This window comes from Zootoca vivipara, chromosome 8, assembly GCF_963506605.1.
Source record: "Zootoca vivipara chromosome 8, rZooViv1.1, whole genome shotgun sequence".
Taxonomy (NCBI): Eukaryota; Metazoa; Chordata; class Lepidosauria; order Squamata; family Lacertidae; genus Zootoca; species Zootoca vivipara.
Genome location: NC_083283.1, coordinates 44,743,562 through 44,760,573, shown reverse-complemented (window position 1 = coordinate 44,760,573; position 17,012 = coordinate 44,743,562). Strand labels below are relative to the sequence as shown.

At 40.0% G+C, this 17,012-nt stretch overlaps 1 protein-coding gene across 2 annotated transcripts in view; it reads right to left on the bottom strand.

Annotated features, from left to right (window-relative positions):
- NPC1 (NPC intracellular cholesterol transporter 1) overlaps positions 1 to 17,012 on the bottom strand; it is a 44,800-nt gene that overhangs the window by 8,116 nt on the left and 19,672 nt on the right. For both annotated transcript variants that reach the window (XR_009558026.1, XM_035125434.2), the window contains exons 9-22: positions 15,673 to 15,899; positions 14,885 to 14,985; positions 13,967 to 14,069; positions 12,767 to 12,956; positions 11,989 to 12,171; positions 8,769 to 8,883; positions 7,572 to 7,699; positions 7,344 to 7,484; positions 6,490 to 6,579; positions 6,146 to 6,336; positions 4,518 to 4,633; positions 3,112 to 3,241; positions 1,951 to 2,148; positions 296 to 527 (exon numbers count right to left, since the gene is read on the bottom strand). Coding sequence is in view for 1 of the 2 variants with exons in the window: in XM_035125434.2 (XP_034981325.2) it covers positions 296 to 527; positions 1,951 to 2,148; positions 3,112 to 3,241; positions 4,518 to 4,633; positions 6,146 to 6,336; positions 6,490 to 6,579; positions 7,344 to 7,484; positions 7,572 to 7,699; positions 8,769 to 8,883; positions 11,989 to 12,171; positions 12,767 to 12,956; positions 13,967 to 14,069; positions 14,885 to 14,985; positions 15,673 to 15,899 (2,145 nt within the window). In the remaining variant the exon portion in view is untranslated. The remainder of the gene's footprint in view (positions 1 to 295; positions 528 to 1,950; positions 2,149 to 3,111; positions 3,242 to 4,517; positions 4,634 to 6,145; positions 6,337 to 6,489; positions 6,580 to 7,343; positions 7,485 to 7,571; positions 7,700 to 8,768; positions 8,884 to 11,988; positions 12,172 to 12,766; positions 12,957 to 13,966; positions 14,070 to 14,884; positions 14,986 to 15,672; positions 15,900 to 17,012) is intronic.

The following is a 17,012-nucleotide window of genomic DNA, read 5'->3' as shown; positions in this document are numbered from 1 at the left end:
CAGATACTTTTGGAAACACATTTTGATAGTCTAATAGCTCTTTAAGATCATAGTCACATAGTATGAAGCACCCACACTGTAATTCAAGAGCAGGGGTGGCCAACATGCTTCCCCATCCAGATGTTGCTGGACACCCAACTCCCATCAGCTCCAGCTAGCCTGGCCAATTGTCAGGGAGGAAGGTAGTGCTATTTCAGCAACATCTGGAGGGCACCACATTGGCTAACGGCACATACATTTGCTGTTGACCCCAAAAGTTAAGAGAGCAGATAGAAAAAGATGTGGGTGAACTTACCATGACAAGATTAACCAATGAAACTGCATTCAGGCTGATGCCCCAGAGCCACATGACTCCAAACATGTTGACCAGGATCATAGCAATGGTAAGGGTAACAACAATGGCAGCCCACACTTCAAAACCAAGCAGCACCATTGTTACTAAGAATATTGATCCAAGGGAAATACTGAGGTTAAAGACGGTGTCTTTCACAATAGTGAGATATTGTTCGTAGAAAACATAGAACACGCTATATAAAGAGAATAGAAAATGTTCATTAGTAACAGATAAAAGACTTTTGAATGCTTGGCTACTTTGATGCCTTAATTCTAAATTATTAATTTTGTCTAGTTCTCAAAAGAGAATGCCACTTTCAGATTTTTCAAAAAGTTTGGCCAAAAAAATAGGATTAATCTAGACATTTTAAAAAGCCAGGGTGCAGAGAGTAGCCATACTCTCAATTATAGAGTTTAATTTTAACCTATGTATGTTCTCTATCACTATATGTCTATATTTCTGGTCTGAGACTGTAATAAATCAATCCATTCAGAGAGTAACCAATTATTTATAGTGTTTTCACATTAAAGGAAATTATGCAAAGTAATTTCCCAATTATTTCCCAAAAATCAAACTAAAGATCGAGGAAAAAATGTGAAAGCCTGAAAAAGCAGGAATACTGAAAGAATTGCTAAGCTACTGCCGCAAGCAACCTGGCAGGAATGTAACATAGGTTGTGTCCTTGAAAGGGCTGAGTAAAAGTTCCTGAGGGGCATGTACATTCTTGCCTTTGAACACTAGGGGGAGCTAAACCCACCTGGCCGTCAGCATTCCATCAAAGGAAACCAAAGTTTCAGTACAATTCAGTAACCCTTGTTATATTACAGGGTGTAAACTGTTGTTCTTAAAAGCTATGGCTCTGAAATTTGTGCAACGACATTTTGATATTCACAGTTTTATGTCCAATCCCTTTCATAATGACCTACCAACATGGAATTCACATTTTTTACAGCTTCTACACACTAGGTCAACATCATCACCCCATGGTTCAGTAACAACATTCAACCCACCAGAATGTATATTTTTCACCCAAGATTGGGCTTATTTAACACACACTACATTCTACTGATTTTAAACACTCTGTCTGGAAGCCTCAATTAGTACAAAATACCCCATCTGTGTAGGTTGGCAAAAACATCTCTCACCAATTACAGATTACCACTGGGTTTGCTTCCACATTCTGTTAAAAGTTCTGTTTCCTCCACCCACCCCCTGCCCAGTATAGCCTAAACATGGACTCCTGGGGAGCACACGTTCCCATACAAATCCCCCAAGGTTTTAAGATCAGCTGATTAGGCACCATGCAAATGCTGCTCCAAATTAGTTTCTACTAGAAACACAGCTGTGGGTCTAGATTTCTGGTGTGCAGGCCCTTGACAGGTTGGTTATGCTCCTCTTTGGTCTCTTTTTGGAGACATGATAGAACTTCATTGCACCAGGTCTTCAGAAATAGTGTATAACAGTTCTGTTTAATTTGTTTTCCTGTTTTAATATCCATGAGCTGCCATGGGAACTTCTTGCTGGTATATAAGCAAGTCAAAGAAAAAACACACCCTGTAACGCTGAAGTATTTGGCAGGGGGAGGGGAGAACAGAGGTGGAGAAAGAGCCACGTACCTGTAGGGGAATACATGATAGTTCTTTTCTTCAGTGCTCATGGATTTAGTAATGTTGTATGCTATCACACGTGCTTTCTTCATTGCATCAATGAAGTCTGCAGAGGTTTTCAACACTGTATGGTAAGTCATGAAGTAGGTAGCTCCAACTTCAGAGTTGTTTATAAAGTTAACTGCAGAGCTATATGCTGCGTGTCCTCTGTAAAGAAAAGTACAGTTAGCACACATATCAATTGAATGATTATTAGGCTCCTTCAGTTAAAATTAGTTAAGGCATCCAAGAGACAACTAGCTTCTACACTGCTGTTAGGACACTCCTGGGCACAGTACTCTACGATTGTGTAACAATTTGCTAATCTAGAGAGATAAGGGAACACAGTATTTTGCCAAGGGCAGGCGGCCAGTGTCCTTCAACTGACATCATTCTCATCTGTCAAGAAGGAAGGCAAATGGAAGAACAGGCACAGAGCAAATGTAAAATGGTGGAAGACAGTCATTCGCTTCACTCCAGATACTGTGTTGTCATCTTCCTCAGTAGGCCCTGGACTACAACTGTCTTTCTAGCCAAAGAAAGCAACATCCTATGAGTTGGATCCACACACACACGAAAAGCTCCTCTCTGATGGAAGAATGTGTGTAAGGAGAGAACCTATGGATCCAACTGAACACCCATCACAATTGTGCTCAAATATGTAATTCTGCAAAATGAATGCAGGAGCCAGCTTTGTGATGCTTTATTCAAGGACCGCAATGATAGATATGTGGAACAACAGAAGGCAATGTTCTGGGCTGTCAGAATGAAGGCCACACACTTAATATTGGTATTGCACAGCAACAGCAGGGGTACGTATGGAAAGCAGCAGCACAGCATTTTCTGGGATGTGGCAGGGAGGTCAAGGAAGCTCCAGGTTAAGAAAGACATTGCAAAGCTGTGCGCACATCTGTGGGACAAAACAGTCACCAGCCCAGAGCTGCCCTGCTTTCATCACCTCACACTGCCCGATCCCGTCAAATGCGGAACTGCTGCCACTCCACACACAAATGCCTCATTTACCACTGGTGGTATGTGTCTCTTATACTTTATGACTACAATGTTTGTCAGAATAAGTTTTACTTTGAAGGAAAATGTGTCCCCTCTAAATGCTCCCCTGTTGATACATACCCTTTGCCGCATTTTGGATTAGGGTTATCAGAGAGGAACATTGGCAGGAATTTCATGAAGTCTTCACCCTGAGGTCTCTTCTTCCCTTCTGGAGTCAGTGGCCGGCAACGCACACAAGATGGATCCACAACTGCATAAACATTGTTGTAAAATGTATGTTAACTGGCTACACACCAAAAAAACCCTGCTTCACAATCTGAAATAAAGCAGTTTCATCAAAGAACCAAGATCTTAGCTGAAGAGTCCCATATTCTTGTGCAAAAGAGGAACACCTTAGATGAACTATGTATGAAATGTTGGAAGACTTGGGAGAGACTAAAGAACTTCTTCACACAGTGCATAGTTCAACTATGGAATTTGCTCCCATGGCAAGCAGTGATGGCCACTAACTTGGACAACTTTAAAAGAAGATTAGACAAATTCATGCGATGATAAGGCTACCAGTAGCTAGTAGTTATGATGGCTAGGTTCTGCCTCTATACTTCTGCCTCTATACTATGATTTTGGAACCAGTGGCTGGAAACAACGGGAGGGAAGAGCACTCTTGCGCTCAGGCCTGCTGCTTGCAGGCTTCCCGCGAGCAACTACCGTGTTTCTCCAAAAATAAGACACCGTCTTATATTTATTTTTCCTCAAAAAAAAAACCCCACAGTGGCTTATTTTCAGGGGATGTCTTATTTTTAATTATGTGTCCAGCCTAGCCTCTTCCTTGGTGCCCTCCAGAACTGCGCCTATCACTATGTCTTATTTTCGGGTTATGACTTATATTGCGCAAATGCTTAGAAATCCTGCTACGGCTTATTTTATGGGTATGTCTTATTTTCGGAGAAACAGGGTAGTTGGCTACTATGAAAACAGGATGTTGAACTAGATGGGCAACTGGCCTGATCCAGCAGGCTCTTCATATGTAAGCATTTTTTAGCAGCAACTGCCATTGGATTCTATTCAAATGTCACTATGTCTATAATCCAACCCAAATGAAGATGGCACAAAGCTAAGAAGTCTACTTTCCTAAATTTAAGTGCTTCACATGGCAAGTTCTATAGGAAGCAGTTCTCTGTATAGCAGCAGCAGTTGCTCCTACACCACACCAGACATTACTCAGCTGTATGTAAACATTGTGAAAAGCGTTGGAAGCAAGAATGGGGACTTGCCTCCATGATGCTGATATGAATCAAGCCAGTTCTAAATGTACAATATGTGTTATCAACACTAAACTATTAGCTGTATTTGTCAAAATGTAGGAATTTAAAAGCATACTCCACATCCTGCCCCCACGTAAAATATGCAAGCTGGAGTAGGTAGGCATGGCTGGCATCAAAGCATGTTAAGAATTCCACACATCCCAATAGGAGAATTCTGAGCAAGAAGTGTTTAAGGGAGAGTACAAAGGCAACAAACAGTACCTGAAGCATTGCAGAACTGCCCAGTGGTGTTGTAGAGTCTGCAACAAGATGACTGTGGTTTGACCCAATCAAAGTAGTCATCAATCCATGAAGAAGGAGCATAACCAATTTTTGTGCTACAATATGAAAAACAAGCCAACTTTATCCAAACATTATTAATGAACTTTCAAAACAGGACATTTCCCGCACTAAATGTTAAGTATACACAACAGTCAAGTTTGTCTGGAGGATTAGCAATTGTTTTCCTAGACTACAAGTAGAAGTGTTCAGAATTTCACAGTTCATCTCATGTAACAAATTGCCAGTGGAAACAAAATAAAAAAATTCCTTCCAGTAGCACCTTGTTGTTGTTTATAGTCATTTAGTCATACATCACTCCTGGGAAAACCATAGATTTAACTATACGGACCTTTGTTGGCAAGGTGATGTCTCTGCTTTTTAAGATGCTGTCTAGCACCTTAGAGACCAACCAAGTTTGTCATTGGTATGAGCTTTCGTGTGCATGCACACTTCTTCAGATACACTGAAACAGAAGTCACCAGAACCTTATATATAGTGAGAAGGTGGGGAGGGGTATTACTCAGAAGGCTGGTAGAAATGGGTGTTTGGCTGATAGGTGTGGTAAACCTGTTGACGACTGTTAACGACTGCAATTGGTCTTACAGGAAAAAGCAAGGCATGAGATGGTAAGTTTGGTAATAAGTTGCAATTCAGCAACTTCTCTTTCCAGTCTATTTCTGAAATTCTTTTGTAATAAGACAGCTACTTGAAATCTTGTATAGAATGTCCTGGGACACGTCTTATTAGAAAAGAATTTCAGAAATAGACTGGAAAGACAAGTTGCTGAATTGCAACTTATTACCAAACTTAAAACCATGGAGAAACCTGGTTTGAATAGAGACATTGGATTCTTATCTCATTATACATGATATAGCCATCTCACTCCTTGCTTTTTCCTGTAAGACCAATTGCAGTCGTTAAAAGTCATCAACAGGGTTACCACACCTATCAGCCATTCACCCATTCCCACTACCCTTCTGAGTAATACCCCTCCCCACCCTCTCACTATATATAAGGGTCTGGTGACTTCTGTTTCAGTGTATCTGAAGAAGTATGCATGCACACGAAAGCTCATCCCAATGACAAATTTAGTTGGTCTCTAGGGTGCTACTGGAAGGAATTTTTTTATTTTGTTTCGACTACGGCAGACCAACATGGCTACCTATCTGTAACTAGTGCCATTGGAAAATCTATGACTTTAAAAAAAAAAATGAGGATGATTTTACAACAAAATGCCATACCATAAAATATACTTAATTTGATTGTAAATAATTTTGAGGGTTTAACAGAAAAGTGGCTTTCATCCTTATGAAATTAGCCAAAGGTCTGGAGAAGAGGAATGCTTCTGCCTGTTGCCCAAAGATATGTAATGAAGGATCCAGACAAGCCTCCATGGAGAAAGCATTCCGCAAGCAGGGAGCCACTGTAGAAAAGGGTCATTCTCAAGATGTCACTCTCTGGACCTCTCACCAAAGAGGCACATGAAGAAGGGCCTCAGATTATGATTGCAGTGTCTGGGTCAGTTTATTTGCTGAACAGACTTTATGAAGAAAAAAGTGAGCACTTACTAACTGTTAATCTCTGCTGCATCAAATATTTCTTGAACTAGGGAGTTGTTGTCACATCCTGTTCCACCACACACCATATTTTGCCCATCCAAAGTAGTATAGTCATGTCCTTCTTTTAGCACAAAGTATACTGGAGGACCTGCATGCAGGTATTTGCTGAGAGAGCCGAAGTAATCCAACATGTATGAGTCCTTATACAAAAAGGGGAAAGGGAATGAGAAAAATATGAAGCTACCTATAATGCTTCTCTCTACCCTATATATGGTAAGACAAGAGTAGTATGTTGTTTGCAGTTGTTTTTCCCCCACAGAAAAAGCGGGGCATAGCATGCAAAAGTCACTTACATCTGGCATCGACAGGCTCTGGTCCAGGCCAATCTCAACTTTGTTGGCAACTGCTATGCTGAATGACAGCACACCCACAAATATGGATATCTAAAAATAGGTGATATTTGTGATTTAACTCACAGAAACAACTTTTATTTACACATTCAAAGAATTATGCATCTGTTAAACAATTTGGTTCCTGATATCAAGGATCAGGTTTTCATCAATGTTTGGATATAATTGGATGCTATTTTGAATTAAGACAGTGGACTGAACTGTTCAACACTGAACTGATTTTAACCACCAAGTGGCTTTTCGGTTTCTTAGAATTCCCGAGCAATGATGGGCACAAGGCTGTTAGTCAACTTAATATTGCTGTAAAATATACTGTATTTTTCTGTGTATAAGACAACCCCGTGTATAAGATGCCCCCTATTTTGGGGGACTCAGATTTAAGAAAATGGGGGGGGGGGGGAGATGTATCCATGTATAAGACGCCCCCTAATTTTTGACATTATTTTTAAGGGAAAAAACCTAGTCTTATACAGTACAGGGAAAAATACTGTAGCTAACATCTTCAAATATATTAATCACAAGAACTCCAGAATAAAAAATATTCCATACTGCGTTGGCAAAGTGGTGGAAGCAACAATTCAAGCTTATGGAACACCACTACTTCATTCAGGCTACCAAATAACTTAAGACATCTTGAAAAACATCAATGATAGTAGGGAGAAGAATTTTCACAAAATATTGATGAACAGTTAAAAGACTCAACTGCTGCATTTTGCTTGATAAAGTTAGCATAAAAATACACCCCGCCCAAAAAAGAAAAAAGACTTAGCCAGTCTCAAACATGAATGTCCACATACCACAATTGGTCTCATCCAATCCTTAAGAAGCAATGGAGAATATATATTTTTGAAGAATAAAAACAATACACTTTCAGAGTGCTGAACACTATTGATCTCTTCACCACCTTTGATACAACACAGAATATCGTATCGATTTTTCTGAAAAACAAAATGCCAAAATGAAATAAGCTGAAGTAGCAATTAAATTACTCAAAACAAATGTTGAAGGTATTGTAGTAGGCTTACCTCTTGACGCTTAATATCCAAGCCCAAGAGGCTTACAAAGCAAGTAATTTGAAGGAGAAAGTCAATAAATACGGCCACTGCAGCAAATAGGGAGAAAGTACGAACAGCAGGCATAGTAGACAAAGATCCTAAAGGAAAGATAGAAATAGAAGTATCGCACTGTCTCTCTCAATATGAAGAAGTGCAAAGTTTATTTTAATCCCTGGATGTCAAATTAACAGTGCATGCTTAAGACTTCTACAAAAAGATGACAGAAGATCATCTCTCAATACCACAGGCAGCATGCATAGCAGCAGGTGCTTTCAAGGGTGAATATAATCTCATGTAAGATAATTTAAGTAGATGCCATAATTTCACAACCAACCACATAATAAATGTTGCTTTATCATTTTGTTCCACACGATGACCCTTTTCCTCCCTAGCTGCCAGCAATACATTGGGTAGAAGACAAATTTAACATTACCAGCTAGAATTCAGCACAATGTAAAAAATAACAAAAAAACTGGGATGATAAGATGAATAATGATTTTGCTTTTTTTGCTTTTACTAACTTTCAGTATCCCTGATACAAATTTTGTGTGTGATCATTTCCACCAGCACTCCCCACCTCTGTGACAGAAATTCCACTGCACAACGTGGAAGAGAGCCATTAGAAATAATGGCTTAATAGACCATCCATGTTCCAATTAAGCAGAGTATGCATTTATCTGAACCCTGCAAGTGATGAGGATGAACATACCGTATTTTTCCATGTATAACATGCCCCCGTGTATAAGACAACTGCTATTTTTTCAAACTCCAAATTAAGGAAATGGGGGGAGATTGCCCAGAGTTGCTGAGCTTTTTTGGAGAGGGGATTGAAGACAATTGCTTACCCGCCTCAACGCCACTGCCAATCACACACCTCAACAAAGCCACCAATTGTCTGCCCGGTAACCGCCAATCGCCCGCCCAATTGCTGCTGCTGCAGCAGCAGCAGCAGCAGCCAACTGCCAGCAGACCTTGCCGCGGCCAATCACCCGCAAAATTTGTGCTGCACTCGGCTGCCACCTATTGCCCATCCACCCTCTGCACTATACGTGTATAAGATGACCCACAATTGTAAAAAAATTATTTATAATACAAAAACATTGTCTTAGATATGGAAAAATATGGTATCTTGAAACCAAAAATGAATTACAAACTAAAAATCCTTACCCAATAAAAAGGCCACTGTCTCTGAAAATGATGACAGGAACATACTAGGAGCGACATCCCCAAGGATTCGGCCTATCTGCTTATCTAGAGTTTCACCTTGAAGGCGTTCATCTCTCTGAAATAGTATTCATTTGTTAGAAATCAGATCTAGAGAAGGTTCTCCTTGGATCTGTGATCCAAACATTTGTGTTCAAGGAAATATAAATAAGCAGCTAATGTTTCCTAGAATGTACATTAGTCTTGCCCACTCAATTCTCCTTATCCCAGGACAGTGATAATTTCACATGGTCACTATAGAAAATGAACATATATGAATTTTCTGGTTCCCCTTTTCCCATTTCTAGTCACTTCTTTGTGCCATGTCCACTAGAAGAAAACAAAACCTATATCTTTATTCTCTGTATAGTACAACCAGAATTTCAAGTGTAAGGCCCTCTTAGACTTGGCCCTCTGAAGGCAGCACAAGGGCAATAGGAGGATTGTGTGAATCTTTGGGGTATATTCAAGTTTGGAGGGTTTGGAGGAGTGATGGAAAGGGATAAACTGAATGATATTGCTGGTGTATTGTCTCTCTTTCTGAAAAATCAATAAAACATGTTTTTAAAAGGTTTGTGTGAATGTCCCTGTCCACAAAGAGAGAGAAATCCATCTCCAAAAGGGAGGTCCAAGCATGGAGGCCTCCTCACAGGAGCAGAGGAAACATCTACTGCTGCTGGTGGTTCTTCACCAGGGCTTTGACAATGGAGACAGAAAACAGGGAGAGAGTTCCAAGGGCATTCCAGGACAATTTCCCCTCCCATGACAGAAAAAGCCTGCAAAGGGCGGGAAAGAAAAGAGGACCAACACCCAACACTACCCCCCCAAATAACCCCATCCTACAGAGGTTTGACAGTTCATGCCCCATCTGGAAGAAAAACTCTACTATTCTACGAATTTCAGGCATGAATATGAATAAAACATGAGCTTATTTTGGATCGGACCAAAAGCTCCTCCTAGTCTATTATCCTGTATGTGACCTACCATTTGCCTCCAAAAAGTCCACAAGCAGGATAAGAAGGCGATGCCTTCTTTTGCTGTTGCTCCCTAACAAGTGGTATTCAGTGTCAAACTATCCCTTAACACAAAGTTGCCATATAAGCATCAATATGGTTATCCTCCATAAATTTGTCTAATCCCCTTTTAAAAAGCTAGCCACACCAGCAGCAGTTATATCCTGTGGCAATGAATTCCGCAAGTTAAATATATTATGTGATACAGTACTTTCTATTGCTTATCTAGAATATACCACCATTCAATAACTACAGAGTTACAGCTTTAGGTGAGAGAAAGAAAAACTTATTTGCATATGCATGATTTTATAGTCTGTCACATTCCCTTTCAGAGTCATCTTCCCCCCTAAACAGATTTCAGCCTCTCTTTGAATGGAAGATGCAACGGACCCAAGGACTTTGCCACCAATTAATATGCAGCAAACCCAGTCCCGGCGTTGTCACTAAACTTTCGGGGATCCGCTGCCACCAATTATGTGACGAAATGTCCTCCCTCTCTATTACTAAAAATGTGACACAGGAATCCAGGGGTGAAACCACCCTCCCTCTTCTCCTGCCGCCTTAAGATAAACCCCTTTTACTTGTGGGTTTCTTAGTAAAGAGAGTCTTCCAGCTTACGTGGCCTGGTATCTTAAGAAACTCTAGGCTGTTTGACGGAATAACCTCTTGCCTACAGTAAAGGGTCTCACTCAGTTTGATTCCCCACTACAAAAGTTTGCCCTTTCCACTCTGGCAACTTTGTGGCACCCCAGGTTATCCTCCTAAGCCTCCTCAGTGTAACCCTAAGACACAAACTGTCGCCTCTATTCCCGAGGTAAGTTTTGTCCTCTCTTGAGCCACCACTTCGGTGAGTTTTGATATCCAGCTGGAATAACTAGGCACATCCACTTTTAATATAACATTTAAGAAAGCTTTATTTAAACTAGAGGTCTTTTAAATGCGTAATGGTTTCATGTGTACAGGCTCTTAGATCATATTCTTAGTTTCCTTTAACAATGGCTAGATAATATAATTCAATTAAACTCCTCAGAACACTTTAAGATCTCCGCCTACACGCTCCCTCGCTCCCTCTTCACTCTCACAACCCTCTCCCAATTCCCGAACTAACTGCCTCACATTCCTTTTAAACTCCTGGCAGTCCCGCCCCTCAGGAATGGAATGCGTCATTTATCTAGGAGGTTGGGGTTTAACTCTTTACACCCTGGGGTTCCATTGCCAACCAGACCAATCCGTCACAGAAGACACTCCAACACTTTGATCATCTGGGTTGCCCTTTTCTAGATCTAGGGTGCTAAATTTGTACACAGTGTTCCAAATGCAGCAGCACTACGTATTTGTGTAAAAGCATGAGTTTTAACAGCAGTTTAGTACAAAGATGCTAGGACACACTTGTAAAGAGGCACCCATCTGGATAACCATGACGTTAAGCAAGCTGGCAGGGAAAGTAAAGGAGGGTGGGTTGTGTCAGGGTGCTATATACTGTGTGGGCTGGTAACACAAGGGTTTATTTTCAAAATTGTAATAGAAGGTAGATATCCTCAAACAGCTGTACTGTGCTCCAGCAACTAATGAAAGGCAATATATTGCACTATCGTTTCTCAAGTGCTCCAAGTATTTTTGTTTATTCTCAACCCATTTCCCAGTAAGGACACTTGTTCTCTAGAATATTATATAGCAAGTCTCTTTGCTTTTTCATGTAAGATTCCCAGTAAAAGCAATTCTACTATGAGAGCACTTTCATTTTGTTGTTGAACTCATTAATACTCAACACCTCACAAAATCACTTGAACAGGATTTCAAAAAGCAACACCATATGTAATACAACAGAACCAAATGATATCAAAACCTCTTGCATCAAGGGGCCATAGCTCAGTGGTAGACCACATTTTCTGCATGGGATGATCCCTGGTTGGATTCCTGGTATTTCTAAGTAGGACTAAGACAGACTTAGGTTTTTACACCTGGAGAGCTATTGGCAGTCAGTATACACCAAACTGAGCTAAGGAGACCAATGGTCTCATTCAGTTTAAAGTAGCTTCCTATCTGATCACAAGTTAGAGGAACACTACTGGCCTAAATGTGCCACTGATCCCACTTGAATATTCATATTCAACTTATATTAGTAGCTAATTCATTACGCACTGGGGGGGGGTGAGGAATCACAAAAATACCTGAAATGTCTGGACAATAATGAAAATGTTGTCCACTCCAACTGCCAGCACTAAAAATGGAATGACTTCAATAACAATCAATGTTAAGGGAACTCCAAAATAGCTGAAGATGCCCAGAGAACATGCAACTGAACTCAGTACAATCAGAATGCCTGCGACGCCCAAGGAAATTTTTGAATCCACCTAGCAAAAGAAGAAACAAATCACAATAATTATATTTAAAATACCTGATTGGTACTAATTATAAATGTTTTTCAAGTACAATTGTAGCTTAACAAAACTACCTCACACCAAAATCTAGGTCTTGTCTTGCATAAAAAGAGCCAGAAGAGGAATGTGTATCCTATTAGAAACCACCCAGTTCTGAAAACTAGCATCAAAATATAATTAAAACCTCAGTGTACACCCACAGCATCTAATCCAGTAAGTGATATATAAAGAAATGTCCTTTGCTGGATTAGTGAGAGAATGATTCTGAGGTTGAATAAAATATTTCCTTTTGATACTTTGAAAAGAGAAGGAACCTGCAACCAAAAAGAGAAGGAACCTGCAACCAACTCAGTCAACACAAAATAGTTGCACTGAGCAGCCAATTTCTGTTAAGTTTTTAATATACCATATTACACAACAAAGCATTTTTTAAAAAAGTTAATGAAATTCCCCTTATAAGAGTAAAAACACACACAGATGAGCTAAAATAGTAGTCAAATATATAATAAATGTATCAGCCCACTTTTCTTTGTTGTAGACTTGCTTTTAAACCATTAAAGATACATACCAAGAATCTAGCAGCACTCTTGATGTGTCCCAGAGCTATAGAGATATACACAAACATTACTGCGTAGCTAATTACAACAGTACTGACATCACCGTAGCTTTCACGGTCTATTTCATCTTCAATGCTACGTTCAGCAGAGAAAGAAATTGTTAAATTTGAGTTGTTATAGTTTTTCACAAAAGAGATGAACCTGAAAGACAGCAAATCAATGGGTTCTTAGAATGTCAGAAAGAATTTCTCACATTATTCACATAGGCCTTCAAAAAAATTTAATGTTAGTTGTACTTCTGGACTAGACCCAACATTCTACTTTATCTTGATGACTACATGCTTCCCAGATGTCCCAGATTATCCTTAGGCTCAATTCATACTTCTAAGAAAGTGTGAAATGTAAAGGACAAAAGTAAAGGCTGCCTCACAGCCTGCTTCAGCTAGATGTTCTGTGACCACCTCCAAAGGGTGTTCTACGGGAACACGCTTGACTTTTTATATTATTGTTTAATGTTATTTATAAGCCACCTTGGAAGGATCTGTATCATGAAAAGAAGGATATGAACAAACTTCTGATGTCTTCAGCATCTTATGCTCGCATAGGGAAACCGTTTGTGCAGCTCCAAGGTTACACTAACTCAGGCATGTCCAAAGTCTGCTAATGGGCTCGCCGGTTGATTTAATCCGGCCCCTGTGGCAGTTTATTTCCTAAAGCCTAAAAAAAGCTCAACAACCTTTGACACCACTACACTAACTAAAAGTTATGTCAGATAAAATACTGGCATTTCGTCTATAACAGGGTCCCGAAACTAAGGCCCGGGGGCCGGATGCGGCCCAATCACCTTCTAAATCCGGCCCGCGGACGGTCTGGGAATCAGCATGTTTTTACATGAGTAAAATGTGTCCCTTTTATTTTAAATGAATCTCTGGGTTATTTGTGGGGCATAGGAATTCGTTCATATTTTTTTTCAAAATACAGTCCGGCCCCCCACAAGGTCTGAGGGACAGTGGAACGGCCCCCTGCTGAAAAAGTTTGCTGACCCCTGGTCTATAACATGTTCATTTCTGAGTTACACAAATAGCGTTTTGTTTGTTTAAAAATTTGTGTAGTAGACCTTGCCAGATTCTCTTGGGCAGGCAACTGACTCATCTCTAGTATAAGAATTTTACATGCAATGTTTAAGTTAAGCCTCTGTTAGAAAGACTTACTCCTTTTCCCAGGCCAGTGCTTTCATTAGCTTTTCTGTGTCATTGTAGTAATTCTTGACAGGAAATGTGATCACAAGGGCTGTAGCATTATTGTAATTTTCACCTAGGCATTAAAAAAAAAGATAAAATACATAAGGAACTATTTTAAGGATTATATAAGATTATAGCCAGCATGACCAAGGAATGATGAGAACTAGAGCCCAACAACATAAGGCAAGCAACATGTTGTCTATTTCTGTTATAAAGCGTCTTCCATATTCACTTCACTAAATAAGACCCATTTCATTTACTAGCAGAAATAGTGTCATGAGTGCTAAGCCAATTTACACAGACGTAAATGCAACTGATCTCAATGAAACTTACCACCAGACTTAAGGGGCCCAACTACTAGTCCTCCCCCCGCTCCACAAACCATCATCCTCAGAAGGTACTCCATCATCTCTCCTCCCCAACCCTTGCAACGTGTTACAATTGCTTTTAGGTTTCAATGTTTGGGTCTTCCTTGCTGAATGAAGTAAAAGAATACTAGCTCACACACTGCCTGTCAACCAGTGCACTGAAATTAAATAGTATTCACCAGAAAATTGGTTTTCCATCCAGACTAAATACTACACTATCTTACTAATTCCTACTAAACAAGAAAATACAATTTGTTGTGTGTAAGTCACTCTATTCCTCATCATGAATATTTTCCCACATGGCATGGAAACACCACAGCAGTGGTAACGTTTTGCCGGCAATTTGAGATGCAGTGTATATTTCATAGCTGATAAAAGTGTAGGCTATAGGCTGGATACTAAGTTGACTGTATTACCTTAACAATCTTGAAAAGAGACTGAGAATCACAACAAATGGATGTGGAGGCTACACCTTCATTTCAGCAAGGCTTCCACACCTGTTTTGATCCTTCACACCTACCATCATATCCTCCCATCACCAACCAAGGAAACACAGGGCCACCAAATGTTCCCAAACATGGATCGTGAAGCAAGGTTGTGTCATTCAAAGAGGCTGGAGCCCTGTGAAATTAATATACAGTTGTTGACAGTTATCCAAGTATAACTTGTAAACATACACTGCTTGTGACAATATTGCAGTAGATCATATTCTGAAGTGAAGGCTTTCTGAACTTCCATTATTTACTTTGGAATGCCCTTCAACTTTCCTTGACTCCATCTCATTGTCTCCCTTAACACCTCAATCATGTATATTCTCTACTTACACGAAGTAATTCCCAACAAAGTAAGTAATCCTATTTCCAGTCATGTAAGTATAGCAATAAGGTATGAGACCTTTACAGGTACAAATATCAGCCCAATTCAGCCTATTGTTCAAGCCTTCATAAAGCAAATTTTATGAAACCAGGAATAGAAACTAGGGAGCAAGCTCAATCTCCACCCCAGGCATTGGCTTATATTAATCTAGAGTTCCTCAGTTTGCAAGGAATTCTGTCTAGGCTCCAAAGCAGTGGTGGGGCTTGGTACCCTGATCCTGGACACAAAGTATGGTGTATGAATGATGCTTTCTCCAAACCAAGTCAACAGCTCCTTTTTAGTTTTACTTAAAATGTATTCTACAATCCCTGTATCAAGCAAACTATCCAAGAAGCAGGTAGACCAAAGAAGGAAATGAAAGTCAGTCTGTCGAATATTCAAAAGCAATTTTGACAAGCTACAAATATATATGTGAAATATCACTGTGCTTACCGGACACAGTACAAGAGGTGAGAGTGGTAGTCAGCGTAGACAAAGAATTCATCACCAATACTGTGATCTAGGACAGAATGACTGTTCTGGAAATAATTGAGTACACTTAAAATAGTACAGTTGTTGTTGTACGGAGCAAGAGGAGCCAGGCAGATGTCCTTCAGCATTACGGTGTCATTTTTATAAGAAGCAGTTATGTTTTCAATAGCATCCTGCAAGTCTAGCACCTGAAAGGATGAGAAAAGAAGAACTCAAGTGTCATAGCAGCAGAACAGAACTTTTCTTACATCCATGCATCAAACCACCTTTAAGATATGGTGGATAAACCCAACCAACTGTGGCTCAAACTGTACAGTCTAAAGGAGATTAGATGACTAAAATACAGGGTTCATAGTACTGCTTAGAATGTATGGTTTTATTTTATTTTATTATGCATTTATGCTGTAAGCTACCCAGAGCATTGATTTACAGTGGAAGAGTAGGATATAAATACAGAATTCTACATTCTACATACAGCAATTCTACAATAGGCCAGTTCAGACATAACTCTAAGCCTGGAGTTCCCAAGCATAGCACCCTCAGACACCCACTAAGATAGGCTCTCTGCCACTCCTAATAATTGTGGTTTTGGGGGCTTATTTTGGTTGCTTTGCTTGGGTGGTTCCCAGCTTTGGGGGGGGGTCTTTTTGTGTTGTTTTTGGGTGGTGTAAAAGTTTTGCTTGTGGGGGAGCGGTACTGAACATTGAGAGCTCCTCTGTGAAATGGGTGCTTTGTAGTACACCCTCTGCACTTTAGATTTCCAAATGTCCCCCTAGGCCTAATAGGTTGGGGATGCTTGCTCTAAACCACAGTTTGTATTACAAGAACAAGCTGCAGTGAGCCTTAGGCTTGTAAACTCCCACCTCTCTCCCTGGCAAAGGCTGCAAGTTAGAATTTGAAAGCTTTTCTTTCTATTTCAGATTAACCACTACATGCAGTGTCATCCAGAATTTGACAAACTGAGGTTAAGAGTAACTATGATTAGTTGAGAAACAAGCAAACTTCAAAACCAGAATTTTTGAAGCTAGCTTGTTTCAACTTACCATAGTAAAGAGTAACCATAGTTGAGGCTTCAGATGAAAAGGAGTTAAGAGCATGCGAGTCTGGTGGGAGACTTAATTCACTTCGAGTACTAAACCATGGTTACATCTGAACCAGTGTCATTATGTGCCTCAAGGTTTCTTAGTGCAGTCATAGTCAAGGTGGACACAGCTATTTGGAACCGCTAAGCCATAACTACAAGTAGCAGTACCAGATTCAATTCTTGAATAGTACACAATTCTGATTGTACTATGCTGGCA